The 13,262-nt window shown below is 45.2% G+C and overlaps 1 protein-coding gene across 1 annotated transcript in view; it reads left to right on the top strand.

Annotated features, from left to right (window-relative positions):
* Positions 1-13,262, top strand: part of ptch1 (patched 1) — a 114,521-nt gene that overhangs the window by 95,831 nt on the left and 5,428 nt on the right. Inside the window, exons 14-15 of the mRNA XM_084323167.1 lie at positions 6,573-6,672; positions 12,566-12,916. Coding sequence (XP_084179293.1) covers positions 6,573-6,672; positions 12,566-12,916 — 451 coding nt within the window. The remainder of the gene's footprint in view (positions 1-6,572; positions 6,673-12,565; positions 12,917-13,262) is intronic.

The following is a 13,262-nucleotide window of genomic DNA, read 5'->3' as shown; positions in this document are numbered from 1 at the left end:
AAGACACTATGGTAGTAAGTAGGGGTGTAACGATGCATCGATTAATCGAAATGCATCGATTCTAATGTGTTAGAATCGATGCATCGATTTGAATATGTTAGAATCGACTATAATCGAAATTAATAAAAAAAAGAAAAGTGTATGTTTTTTTGTGTGTGTATTGTTTTTATTGACCTATAGTCCATTCATGCTGAGTGAATCAGTTCCCCCAGCCACATTTGTGTATTAAATTTTTTTTGGGGAATATATAGAAAATTAATCGAATCGAATCGTGGTCAAATGAAGAGATTTCATGATGCATTGAATCGTTGCCTGAATAATCGTAATCGAAATTAATCGCTGTGAGGTCGAATCGTTACACCCCTAGTAGTAAATCATACTGGCCAGCAGTATAACTAGTAAGAGTAGGATATGTACAGATATAGATATAGTATCTAGAGATATGTAAAATGATCATATGCAGGTATGTTAACATTTTGACGACCGATGGGCTTAGTCTAATTAGTGGCTAGAGGACCGGGGAATGTAAACAAACATGTGGGTTTTCTAACAGCTATATCTATACTTTATAGTGTTGCTATCTGTCCATTCTCATTGTCAATTGAGTGCATAAACCGTCCCTTCAGAATGGCTTAAAGAAAAAAAAATCCATCGGTAGGTTGTCATTTTATAGCGCCGTGAATATAAGCTTTATCGCAGATTTCGTATCATCTATTTTCTGGAAAGCTAGTTATAGAGCTAAAGGCTACTAACGTTATATTCAACGGCATTTCCGTTGTATATATGCTAATGATATAACATAAACTGCTTATGATCCGGACTATCCCAGAGCATCTATGGATGGGGGGCGGCGGGGGACGTCGATTAGTATTATTGATTACCAATACAGTGTCCGTGTAAGTAGCCACATTCACAGATCGATTGCTTGCGTTGCACAACAAGCTCCGATCCGGCTATAAATTAGGTGATAAATGTCTTACCGTCAGCCCGTGTGATACCCGGCAGCATTTCCCCGTTATCGATCGGCATCTGGTAGATCGATATGTCCATTGGTTGATGATAAATCCCCTTATTCCATGGTGAAATCTCCGCTTCGAAACGTGATACACGGTGCATGCTGTTGGTTTGTGATCAGAGTAATATGATACTCCGTTGGAGGGTAAAACATTTTTAAATTCCATTCGCCCACAATGATACTGCAGTGGAGCGATGGCGCCCCTAAGAGGATCTGGCCGGTATTGCATGTTGCCGATTCCGCAGAGGCGGGTAGATCTGCAGAGTCGATCGGGGATCTTGATCCGGTTATTAATATGGAATAAAACAATAACAACTTGCCACGGCTATATATAGCCTCTGGTCCACAACGCATGGCACCGAAACACGTATATATACGTGGCTGGTCCTTAAAGTGTTAACACAATGGCGCCCGACCACGGAGATCTCCGTGTTTCGATTCCACCCGTTGTGGACAGAAGCACAGATATATCCGTGGCAAGTTGTTTTTGCTTTTATTCCATTTTAATAACCTATTCAAGGTCGCCGAGATGCACTGCAGATGTACCCTACTCTTTGAATTCGAGAAAGTGCAATACCGGCCAGATCCTCTTAGGGGCGCTATCGCGATAATGCAGTGTGCCATATGGCTGAACGGAGCAGTCTTTTTTTTTACTTTCAATGGAGTTTTCAGTTAGCAGGATTCTGGATGTGCAGCATGTAGCTTGGATTACGTTTTGGAATGCGGATTTCACTAAGCAATAAGGGGATTTATCATCAGCCAATGGATATTTCGATCTACCAGATGGCGATCGATAACGGGGAAATGCTCGGGGGGATCCAACCGGCTCATGGTAAGATCTTTTTCACGTAAATTACAGCCCGATCGAGCCTTGTTATGATACGATACAATACGATCGGCCTATGTGGCTACTTAGACGAACACGGTCATTGGTAATCAATAATAAGAAACGACGTCCCCCCCCCCCCCTATCATGCATACATGCTTGAGGATCGTGCCGATCATATGCAGTTTGAGTTATTTCTGTAGCATATGTATAACGGAAATGCCATTGGATATAACGGTAGTAGCTATTAGCCCTGTATCTCGCCTTCCAGGAAATATACTAGACCAAATCCCGTATAACGCTTATATTCACAGCGCTATAAAATGAGAACGTATTGACGAAATATTTTTTTCTTTAAGCCATTTTGAAGGGATGGTTTATGGTCTCAATTGACAATGAGAATGGACAGATAGCAATACTATAAAGTATAGATTTAGCTCTACAAACAGCCCCACGTCTGTTTACATTTCCCGGTCCTCTAGAGATTTATTAGACTCATCCCAGTGGCCGCGATTGTGTTAAGACAGATGTGTGTGTGTGTGTATAATATACAATAAGAATAAATATATATATACTGTATATACAGCATTATTGTACATGCTATCATACATATATAATATATGCATATTTATATGCAGAATGCTTGTATAGTTGTATAGTTGCTATTCGCTATAGTTGCTATTCTATCTCATTCTATTCAGTCTCTGTCTCTCTCACCCTTCTATCTCTCATCTCTTTCTATCTCTCTATCTCTCTCATCCCTTTCTGTCTCTCAGCTCTCATATCTCTATCTATATCTTTCTCATCTCTCTCTCATCTCTCTCTCTCTATCTCTCTCTCTCTCTCTCTCTCTCTCTCTCTCTCTCTATCTCTCTCTCTCTCTCTCTCTCTCTCTCTCTCTCTCTCTCTCTCCCTCTCTCTCTGTATACAGTGTAATAGTATATAGAGGGCCACCAGTGTGTGAACATGGACTAACTCCTCTGCTCCCCTCCCTCCACATCCCCGTGTCATGCCTCATTCCTCACACACACACACACACACACACACACACACACACACACACACACACGCACACACATGCACACACACACACACACACACACACACACACGCACACACACGCACACACACACACACACGCACACATACAGACATATGGACACACACATATATGTGCACACACACAGACAGATACATACACAAAAACAAACATATGGACACACACATGTGCACGCTAAAACACACACACGCACACACACACACGCACACACACACACACGCACACCGATCAGTTATAAATGTGTCAGTGCGTTTAGTCTGAGGTCCAGCTGTGCAACATTCCAGAAGCCCATCTATACCTCTCTGTGTTTAACACACACACACACACACGTACACACACACACACACACACAGATGATACACACGTGTACACACACACACACGTGTACACACACACACTAAGGCTGTCCCCGAACCCTGTTTTTAGGGTTCGAACATTCGCCAGGGTTTTTCGAACGGATGTTCGAACGTTCGTTTTTTTTACATTTTATTATTATAGATTTTACGGGGGGCGGCATTGCATCTATCGGTGAAAAAAAATTGTTTACAGTGGTGGCTGTTCATGTAAACAAAGCACTCAGAAGAAAATAAAGGGAAAAGACAGCAGTCAAACATAATATCATATAACACACTCACTTTTTGTTGGGTATGCCATACGCGCCAGCCACTTCACCCAGGCGTTGCGCGATGTTTACTCCAGAATGTTTTATCTCCAGTTCTTTTGTTTCCAAGACATATCCCAGTAGTTCCCACTCATTGGAAATAAAATGACAGGTGACTGCCATGTACGCCTCCATCGCCACCGACGTCCAAGCGTCTGTTGTGAATGCCACAGCTGTGGCACCGCATGGTCAATGGAAAAGGAGACTTTCTCCCACACGGCCCCGTACTTCAGAGTTAGGTTGTTGCCGGAAACGGTGGATCTTTTGGGCATGGTGCTTGAGCACTGCTGTGTTGTGTGTAACCCGCTAGCGTCCCCACCTCCCCGGTCGCGTGTGCACCAAACATTCCACCCAAAAACGGAATTTCAGTCCAGATTAGGCCAAATTCTGCAATATTCCACGTTTTGCAGTTGATTCCATTTTTATTGGTTAATTCCGCGATTCCGTCCGCGATTCCGTGAACGCGGATTTCATATGTCTCTTCTCGCTCATTGGTTTGGTATCAAATTGCAGTAGTGTCTGCGTGGTTGAGGAGGTGGGCCCGCCGTCCAGATCCAGTTTATGTGCCACCGTGGAATGCCAAGTGCTTGTCGCACATTTGACACACAGCCTTTGCCTTAGCCTCCGTTAATTTAAAGTGTTTCCACACAGGTGACGTCTTCCCACTTCTTGCAGCTGCCATGATTGAATAATTGAGCACGCCTCCTCACCTCGACCCCGCGCGCCTCTGTTTTTTTCTTTTTTTGCGAACGTTCGAACCCATTCATTAAAATCCGAATGCCAGCGTAACGAATGAACGTTCGAACGTTCGGGCTCAGCCTTAACACACACACACACGTGTACACACACACCATGTCCTCCCCACTCAGTGGATGAATAGTAAACACTCCCCAGGTCAGAGTCCATCAGAGCCTAACCTCGTTCCCAGTTTTCTCTCCTCCGTGAGATAAAGACTGGTAAAGCACTACGGCCGAAAGTGTGTATGGGGTAGAATTTCCGGTGTATGTACTTCCCCTGGAAGCTGCGTCCGAACGGACCAAACCTTTCCTGAATCCTGTCGGCAAAACAAGCTAGAGCGTCCCGGTCATGTAGTAAATTCTTCAGGCAAAGCCGTTGCAGTGGCTTAAACGAGGAAATATTGTGCACTTCACACGTTTCTAAAAGCCTGTACTTCCTGTACTTCCTGTACTTCCGTTTAGACACTTTAGGAGGCATAGCTTTACCAGCCTAATCGGAGCCTAATGACCAGAGAGCAAGACACAGGCACCAGCAACCTGAGAGCTTCCACTTGGGGGGGAGGAGGGGGAGGGGGGGGAGAGGGGGAGATGAGAGAGAGGGGGGAGATTGGAGAGAGAGGGGGAGATGAGAGAGAGAGAGGGGGGAGATGAGAGAGAGAGGGGGAGATGGGAGAGATAGGGAATGGGGGAGAGAGAGAGGGGGAGATGAGAGAGAGAGAGGGGGAGATGAGGGAGAGAGAGAGAGGGGGGAGATGGGAGAGAGGGAGAGAGAGGGAGAGAGAGAGGGGGGAGATGGGAGAGAGGGAGAGAGAGGGGTGGAGACTGGGGGCTCTTACCTGATACACTGGAGATTTAATTAGAGAGGGGGGTGGGAAGGAGAGAGAGAGAGGGGGGAGAGATGAGAGGGGGGGGGGTGGAGCGGTCGGGAATTTCACAGAGGCTTAGCTGGAAAAAGAAGGGAGAGAAAAGAGAGAGGGAGAAAGACGAAAGACAGAAAGAAAGAAAGAAAGAAAGAGAGGGAGGTAGGCCGGGGAGGGGTGGCACTCAGAGGTTCCCCTCCCTTCTCTTCCTCCTAGACTAAATTGTTTAAATTCTATACCCTTCACTTCATTTGTTTGCCTCTCCCTCTCTCTCTCCCTCTCTCTTTTAGAGGCAGAGGAGAGAAAGGCCCCTGTCCTTTTGTGCCCCCCCCCCCCTCTCTCTCCCCCTCTTCTCCTCCCTCTCCCTCACTTCACATTCCTGGCTGCTTTGTTTTCTTCATGTTTGCTTATACATCGCCCCCCCCCCCCCCCCAGTGCCTTTGAATTAACCAGCGCCGGCTAATTATGCCCCCCTCCCCTCCTTTTCTTTTCTCTGCGCGGCTTCATAAAGACTAACCCTCCTTGGCAGGACGTAGAAACGCACACAAGGTAGATTTGTGTTTGTGCTGCTAAAACCACAGTGCGTGTCCTCCCTCCTGTCTGTGGGGGGTGTGTGTGTGTGTGTGGTGTGTGTGGTGTGTGGTGCGTGTGTGTGTGCGTGTGTGGGGTATGTGCGGTGCGTGGGGTGTGTGTGTGTGTGTGTGTGGTGCGTGGGGGAGTGGCGGGTGTCTTTGTTAAGTATTATTTCATGTGTGATGGTTGATCTTATCTAAATCCTGCTCCCTGGTCCTCATAGGTATTTTCTTTGTGTCTATGTCTGTCTGTCTGTCTGTCTGTCCCCCTGTCTGTCTGTCTTTCTGTCCCCCTGTCTGCCTGTCTGTCTGTCTGTCCTCCTGTCTGTCTGTCCCCCTGTCTGTCTGTCTTTCTGTCCTCCTGTCTGTCTGTGTCTGTCTGCCTCTCTGTCTGTCTCTGTCTGTCTGTCCTCCTGTCTGTCTGTGTCTGTCTGCCTCTCTGTCTGTCTCTGTCTGTCTGTCCCCCTGTCTGTCTGTCTTTCTGTCCTCCTGTCTGTCTGTGTCTATCTGCCTGTCTGTCTGCCTGTATGTCTGTCTGTCTGTCTGTCCTCCTGTCTGTCTGCCTGTCTGTCTGTCTGTCCTCCTGTTTGTCCCCCTGTCTGTCTGTCTGTCCTCCTGTCTGTCTGTCTTTCACAGAACGCCCTTTTTGTTGTCCTCCATGTTGGAAGACAACGATTCTTCTATGTGTTGATATATGAGAGAAATATATCAACAAATCTTCTTATGATGTAACGATTAGGTGTCGTATTACTGGATTACATGAAATTAGGCATTTCCTTGACCGGCAGCCATGTTGGAGGAGTGACTGGTTTCGGCCTGTGACCGTGTGGCTGTGTTGCAGGTACTTCTTCGCGGTGCTGGCCATCCTGACGGTCCTGGGGGTTCTGAACGGGCTGGTGCTGCTGCCGGTGCTGCTGTCGTACTTCGGACCCTATCCAGAGGTACGGTATCAGCTCGTACAAAAACAAACAGTCCAATTATCAATATTCTTAAAGGAAAACAACAACATTTTGGGAAATTAGCTTACCGTCTTCTCCAGAGAGAGACAAGAAGATGGATACCAGTTTCCTCTCTGTGCATTCAGTAGAAAGCTATCTGGCTGCACGTTAGCCTAGCTTAGCACAATGAATGGAAGCGGACATGACCGGGTAGCCTAGCCATTGTCCAACTAACACCTCTCCCGAAGGCTAACCGGTCATGTCTGCTTCCATTCATTGTGCTAAGTTTCTACTGAACGCACAGATAGCCCTTTTACACCGGCCAGGCTCCGTGCTGGAGCCGGTTCCCCAGCGTAATCTCGCACCGGCCAGCGCGTTCACACCGAGATTAATTGGTTCAGAACAGGAAAACTCCAACATTTTGGGAAATTTGCTTACCGTCTTCTCCAGAGAGAGACAAGAAGATAGACACCAGTTTCCTCTCTTAGCCCTTTTACACCGGCAGGGCTCCGGTTCAAGCTCCAGCTCTGTTCTGGAGACTCTGAACCTTAGTGCTCTCTGGCGAACTGGCCCGCGTTCACACCCATTTAAGCAGAACCACCATTCCACTGTGTCCGTCATCAACAGGGGCGTTACTCAGGCGGAGGTAAAAATAATGCGTGGAAAGGCTTAGCGAGCCTCAACGTGCAAGCGCACACACAAAAGCACACACGCACACGCGTTTGAAATTAATCGTTCCAGCAAAGTAGGCTTCTATTATTCGAATGACTGTTTTAATGGGTATCATAGTAGTAAGTCCTACTGTAGAACATGACATATTAGCATGACATCTGATTTATTAATGCCAATACTAAAGATTAGGGACAAACACAATTGGCACAAGTGTAAATGATGGATTAGTCACTCACAGTTAACATCTGACCGATTAGCTCAACTAGTATGTCCGCTGGCTGTGGATCCTATGGTCACAGGTTACAATTTTTTATTTATTTTTTGTTAATTCATTTATTCACTCTGGTTGGATGGTGTATTGTACTTGTGCTGTATAATGACAATACATTTTTTTTTAATCATTTTGAAATCGCTACCTGTTGAGTGCATCAGCATGGTGCAATGCCACACCTCCGAAGCTGTCTGCCACTGTCGTGTCCATAGATGTTTTTCAATGTGTATATAATGTATATATATCGGTGGGTGACAGCATTTACTCAGACGGATCTATAGATCTTAAAAGTAGCTGGCAGTCAGAGAAGTGTGTGTCTTCAGTCGGACTGCAGATGAGGGCCTGTTGTCAGCTGAGCTCTCAAGCCCAAAGATAACCAGCCAAGGTCATTGTCTACAGCAGTGCTGGCGTCACATAGCAGTGTAACCACAGATACTAATATATCAACATTGCCGTTGCTATAGTGATCTGGGTCAAATAGCTGTGGTCAAAGACAGCGCGTCACATAGTAACGAGGAGAGGGGGCGAGCCTGTTGTTAGGGGGAAGAAGGGAGATACGAACCACAGAAGAGTGGACGCGTTGATCAGAGACTTTCATCCCTCTCCACCCTCGCTGGGTGGGGGAAGGGAATATGACACATCATCATTAGCTTCGGCTAACAGGAAAATGGTGGTTGGCTACGACAAGGCCCAGAACCATCGAACCATTGGAAGAGATGATGGAGAAGAGAATTAAGACTGAACAATAACAATACAGATTACGAGGCTTTGTTTATGGAATAAACAACGTTTTTCCAAGAAAGGTATTACGTTGCCAGTGTCAAATTCTTATGATTACGGATTTGCATATAAGGGGGATGACATCGATGTACAGCCAGTATGAGAAGGTCGACTTCGGAGAGAGAGATAAACACAACGCAGAAACTACACGAACACAGATGAAGAGGTGATACTGGCTGATTATGGTCGAAATCTAACAGCAGCGTAGCGATTTAAAAATTTGATTCGATTCGGGCGGCTACGTGGCGTAGTGGGCAAGGCGCTCGCCACGAAATCTGGAGACGCTGGGCTCGCCTGTTCGAGCCCAGCGCTCCACATTTGCTTTCAGTTTAGCTGGTCGTCCGCACTAATACACATTGGCCGTATTAGGGGGTGGGAAACTGATGGGTGGGGATCGGGCGTTGTGGACAGAGACTCCTACAGGTCGGTCGGTGCGCCTGCGCAGTAGAATCAGGAAGTGTCGGGGCAGCGTGAGCCTCCCACGCGTTACTCCTCGCCACTGAGAGATCGAGCTGCGCAGGTGAAAAGATGCGACTGCTGTTACCTCAAGTACCGGAGGGGACTTGTGCTATGTATGACTTAGTCCACATTGCAGCCGGCTTGTGGGAGGCAAGAAACAGCGTTCGTGACAGGGGAGGGTTGAATTGGATGATACGAAATTGGGATGGGAGAAAATATAGAAAAAATGGGAGAAAAAGTGGATAAAAAATAAATAAAAATGAGATTCGATTCAAATGTATTGTCATTATACAGCACAAGTACAATACACCATCCAACCAGAGTGGATAAATGAATTAACTTAAAAAAAAGAAACGCTTGGAACTAGGGATGTCCGATATTATCGGCCTACCGATATTATCGGCCGATATCGGCATTAAAATGTGATATCGGTTGAAATCGGTATCGGAAATTAAGAGTTGGACAATATCGGTATATCGGTATCGGTAAAAAAGCCAATATCGAGCATCCCTACTTGGAACCTGTGACCATAGGATCCACAGCCAGCGAACTAACCAGTTGAGCTAATCAGTCGGATGTTAACTGTGTGACTAATCCATCATTTACACTTGTGCCAATTGCGTTTGTCCCTAATCTTGAGTATTGGCATTAATAAATGAGATGTCATGCTAATATGTCATGTTCTACAGTAGGAGTTACTACTATGATACCCATTAAAACAGTAATTTGAATAATAGAAGCCTACTTTGCTGGAACGATTCATTTCAAACGTATACAGTGCGTGTGTGTGTGCGTGTGTGCTTTTGTGTGTGCGCTCGCACGTTGAGGCTCGCTAAGCCTTTCCACGCATTATTTTTACCTCCGCCTGAGTAACGCCCCCTTTGATGACGGACACGGTGGAATGTTGGTTCTGCTTAAATGGGTCTGAACGCGGGCCGGTTCGCCAGAGAGCACCAACGTTCAGTCTCCAGAACGGAGCTGGAGCTTGAACCGGAGCCCTGCTGGTGTAAAAGGGCTAAGAGAGGAAACTGGTATCTATCTTCTTGTCTCTCTCTGGAGAAGACGGTAAGCTAATTTCCCAAAATGTTGGAGTTTTCCTTTAATAGATCGGAATATCATGACTTTTTTTCAAGTAACCATGCAGTGTTTTCTTTTAGTTGATTCAACTAAACTGGCTGGAGTGAATCTGGTAGAACAATATTTATTTAGTAGAATCAACTAGAGTGAATCTGGTAGAACAGGATCTATTTAGTAGAATCAACTAGAGTGAATCTGGTAGAACAAGATATATTTAGTAGAATCAACTAGAGTGAATCTGGTAGAACAAGATATATTTAGTAGAATCAACTAGAGTGAATCTGGTAGAACAAGATATATTTAGTAGAATCAACTAGAGTGAATCTGGTAGAACAAGATATATTTAGTAGAATCAACTAGAGTGAATCTGGTAGAACAAGATATATTTAGTAGAATCAACTACAGCAGTGGTTCTCAAACTACGGGTCACAACCCAAATTGGGGTCGCAGGTAGGTGATAGTGGGGTTGTGCATTGGCAAGTTAAAAAAAATATATATAATAAAAATAAAACACCACTTAGGCAAGGTTGAGGCATTTCAAGTGTTCAGTCACTTCTCTCACTTCTATCATTTCTCTCACTTCTCTCACTTCTCTCATTTCTCTCACTTCTCTCAATTCTCTCACTTCTCCCACTTCTCTCACTTCTCTAACTTCTCTCACTTATCTCACTTCTCTTCTCTCACTTCTCCCACTTCTCTTCTCTCACTTCTCTCACTTCTCCCACTTCTCTCACTTCTCTCACTTCTCTCATTTCTCTCACTTCTCTCACTTCTCCCACTTCTCTCACTTCTCTCACTCCTCACTTCTCTCACTTCTCTCACTTCTCTCACTTCTCTTCTCTCACTTCTCCCACTTCTCTTCTCTCACTTCTCTCACTTCTCCCACTTCTCTCACTTCTCTCTTCTCTCACTTCTCTCACTTCTCCCACTTCTCCCACTTTTCTCACTTCTCTCATTTCTCTCACTTCTCCCACTTCTTCTCACTTCTCCCACTTCTCTCACTCCTCTCACTTCTCCCACTTCTCCCACTTCTCTCTCTTCTCTCACTTCTCTCACTTCTCTCCCTCATTTCAGTGTAACTGACCTAAATAATTAAAAGGCCTGTTTGTCTGTCTGTCTGTCTGTCTGTCTGTCTGTCTGTCTGTCTGTCTGTCTGTCTGTCTGTCTGCTGTCTCTCTGTCTGTCTGTCTGTCTGTCTGTCTGTCTGTCTGTCTGTCTCTCTGTCTGTCTGTCTGTCTGTCTGTCTGTCTGCTGTCTCTCTGTCTGTCTGTCTGTCTGTCTGTCTGTCTGTCTCTCTGTCTGTCTGTCTGTCTGTCTGTCTCTCTGTCTGTCTGTCTGTCTCTGTTTGTTCAGTCCCCCTCATTCCTCTCACTCATTTCAGTGTAACTGACCGGAATAAATAAAAGGCCAGTGAATCAAAGACACATATATATATATATTAATAATGTTATAATATTAGGGCTGTCAGTTTATCGCGTTAATTAGATTAATTAATTACACAGCAAATTATCGCGTTATGAAAATTAACTCAAAATTAATTACAATTTTATTTTATTTATTATTATAATATTTTTTTTTATCTCATTCATTCCATAAGAATGTAGAATACACATTTACAGACGTTTTTTTTTATATGGTCCATTTGCATGTTCTTGGTATCTGATTCTAGGGACATCTATAATGGATCTCAGGGAATGTATTGCCAGTGTCAGAAATACTGTGGGCTAGATCCACAAAGAAATGGATTGCACGGTGCAAGTTGCACCCTTACTTACAATGGACCTGTCTCAAACCCTGCCCCTTTTCTTGATCCTCCAATCACAACTGTCGCTTACCTCGGACAAACTTGGTTCCCCTTCTCTGGTCTGCATCCCCTTAAAGGAAAACTCCAACATTTTGGGAAATTAGCTTATTTGCCATCTACCCTGGAGTTAGACAAGAAGATACATACCGGTACCCTTCTTCTTCTCTGTGCATGCAGTAGGAGTAGGAAGACACGCACCGTTAGCCTAGCTTAGCGTCAGTCACTGGAAGTAGGTTCCTCCATTAGCCTAGTTCCAAATGTCTTCCTACTCCTACAGCACGCGCAGAGAAGAAAAAGGTATGTATGCTTCTTGTCTAACTCCAGGGTAGATGGCAAATAAGCTAATTTCCCAAAATGTTGGAGTTTTCCTTTAACAATTGTGTGTATTGAGCCGTACTGTATTGTACCCATTCTGCAATCTGTTAATACAATTTCCATTCAATCAATCAATTCAATGATTGCTTGAATGAACATTTTATTTTGAGTAAATTGTAATTGTAAACCAAATGAGAATATCAATACATTTCTTTTGATCTTTGACTGTGAATAACACCATGCTCAAATTGGTCACCAGACCTGAAACATCTAAGCAAATTAATAGATGGAAGATGATTAAACAGAAGGTGTTGTAGATACAGTACTGAACTCTGCCATCCGGACACATGCTATTTGAAATATGATTATAGAATATAGAATATCAGGCATAAAATGGTTATGCGATTAAAATGCGATTAATTAGATACATTAATTACAAATCCTGTAATTAATTAGAATTTTTTTTTAATGGCCTGACAGCACTATATAATATATGTTCTGACCCGTCCTCGTCCCAGGTGTGCCCGGTGGACGCTCACAGCCGCCTGCCCACTCCGGAGCCCCCGCCCCACGTGGTGCGCTTCTCGGTCCGCCCGCGACACGCCACCAACACCGCCACCAACACCAACACCTCCGGAACCAACACCACCTCCGGCACCGGGTCGGACTCGTCGGACTCGGAGTTCAGCTCCAACACCACGGTGTCGGGCACCAGCCAGGAGCTGCAGCTGCAGTACGACCTCCCGGCCGCCAGGGGGCGAGCTGGAGCCGATGAGGAGCTGCAGTACCACCTCCAGGCCAGCGGGGGCGGCAGAGCGGCCAGGCGGACCACCAGGCAGCTGGACCCGGCGGCCTACAGCGTCCCCTCTGTAAGAGAACAGCCCCCTGCGGCTCCTAGTGTCAGGGTCTCTGCGGCGCATTGAGACGTCTTGACGAGTATTACATTCATAATTCTCAATTTAAGACCTTAATTAAAAGGTATTAAAAAGGTCTTAAAGGGGACATGCATTGCTATTCCTAGCACTATTTGGGCAACTTTACACAATTCCTGTGAGTCTATTGAACACATCTGTAAGGTTTTATTAAAAAAAATGCATTGTTTTATATTTGTAATCAAGTGCTCTAAAGCTCGAAAGTACAATTTTTCTCACTTTTCAGGCTGTGTTGGCCTGGCTCCGCCCATAAGCACTTTGAGTGACAGTCGTCCACACAGTT

The sequence above is a fragment of the Notolepis coatsorum genome (assembly GCF_963971535.1).
Source record: "Notolepis coatsorum genome assembly, chromosome: 10".
In the NCBI taxonomy this organism is placed as follows: domain Eukaryota; kingdom Metazoa; phylum Chordata; class Actinopteri; order Aulopiformes; family Paralepididae; genus Notolepis; species Notolepis coatsorum.
Note: the sequence above shows the minus strand (reverse complement) of the source record. Positions and strands in the feature narration are given on the sequence as shown.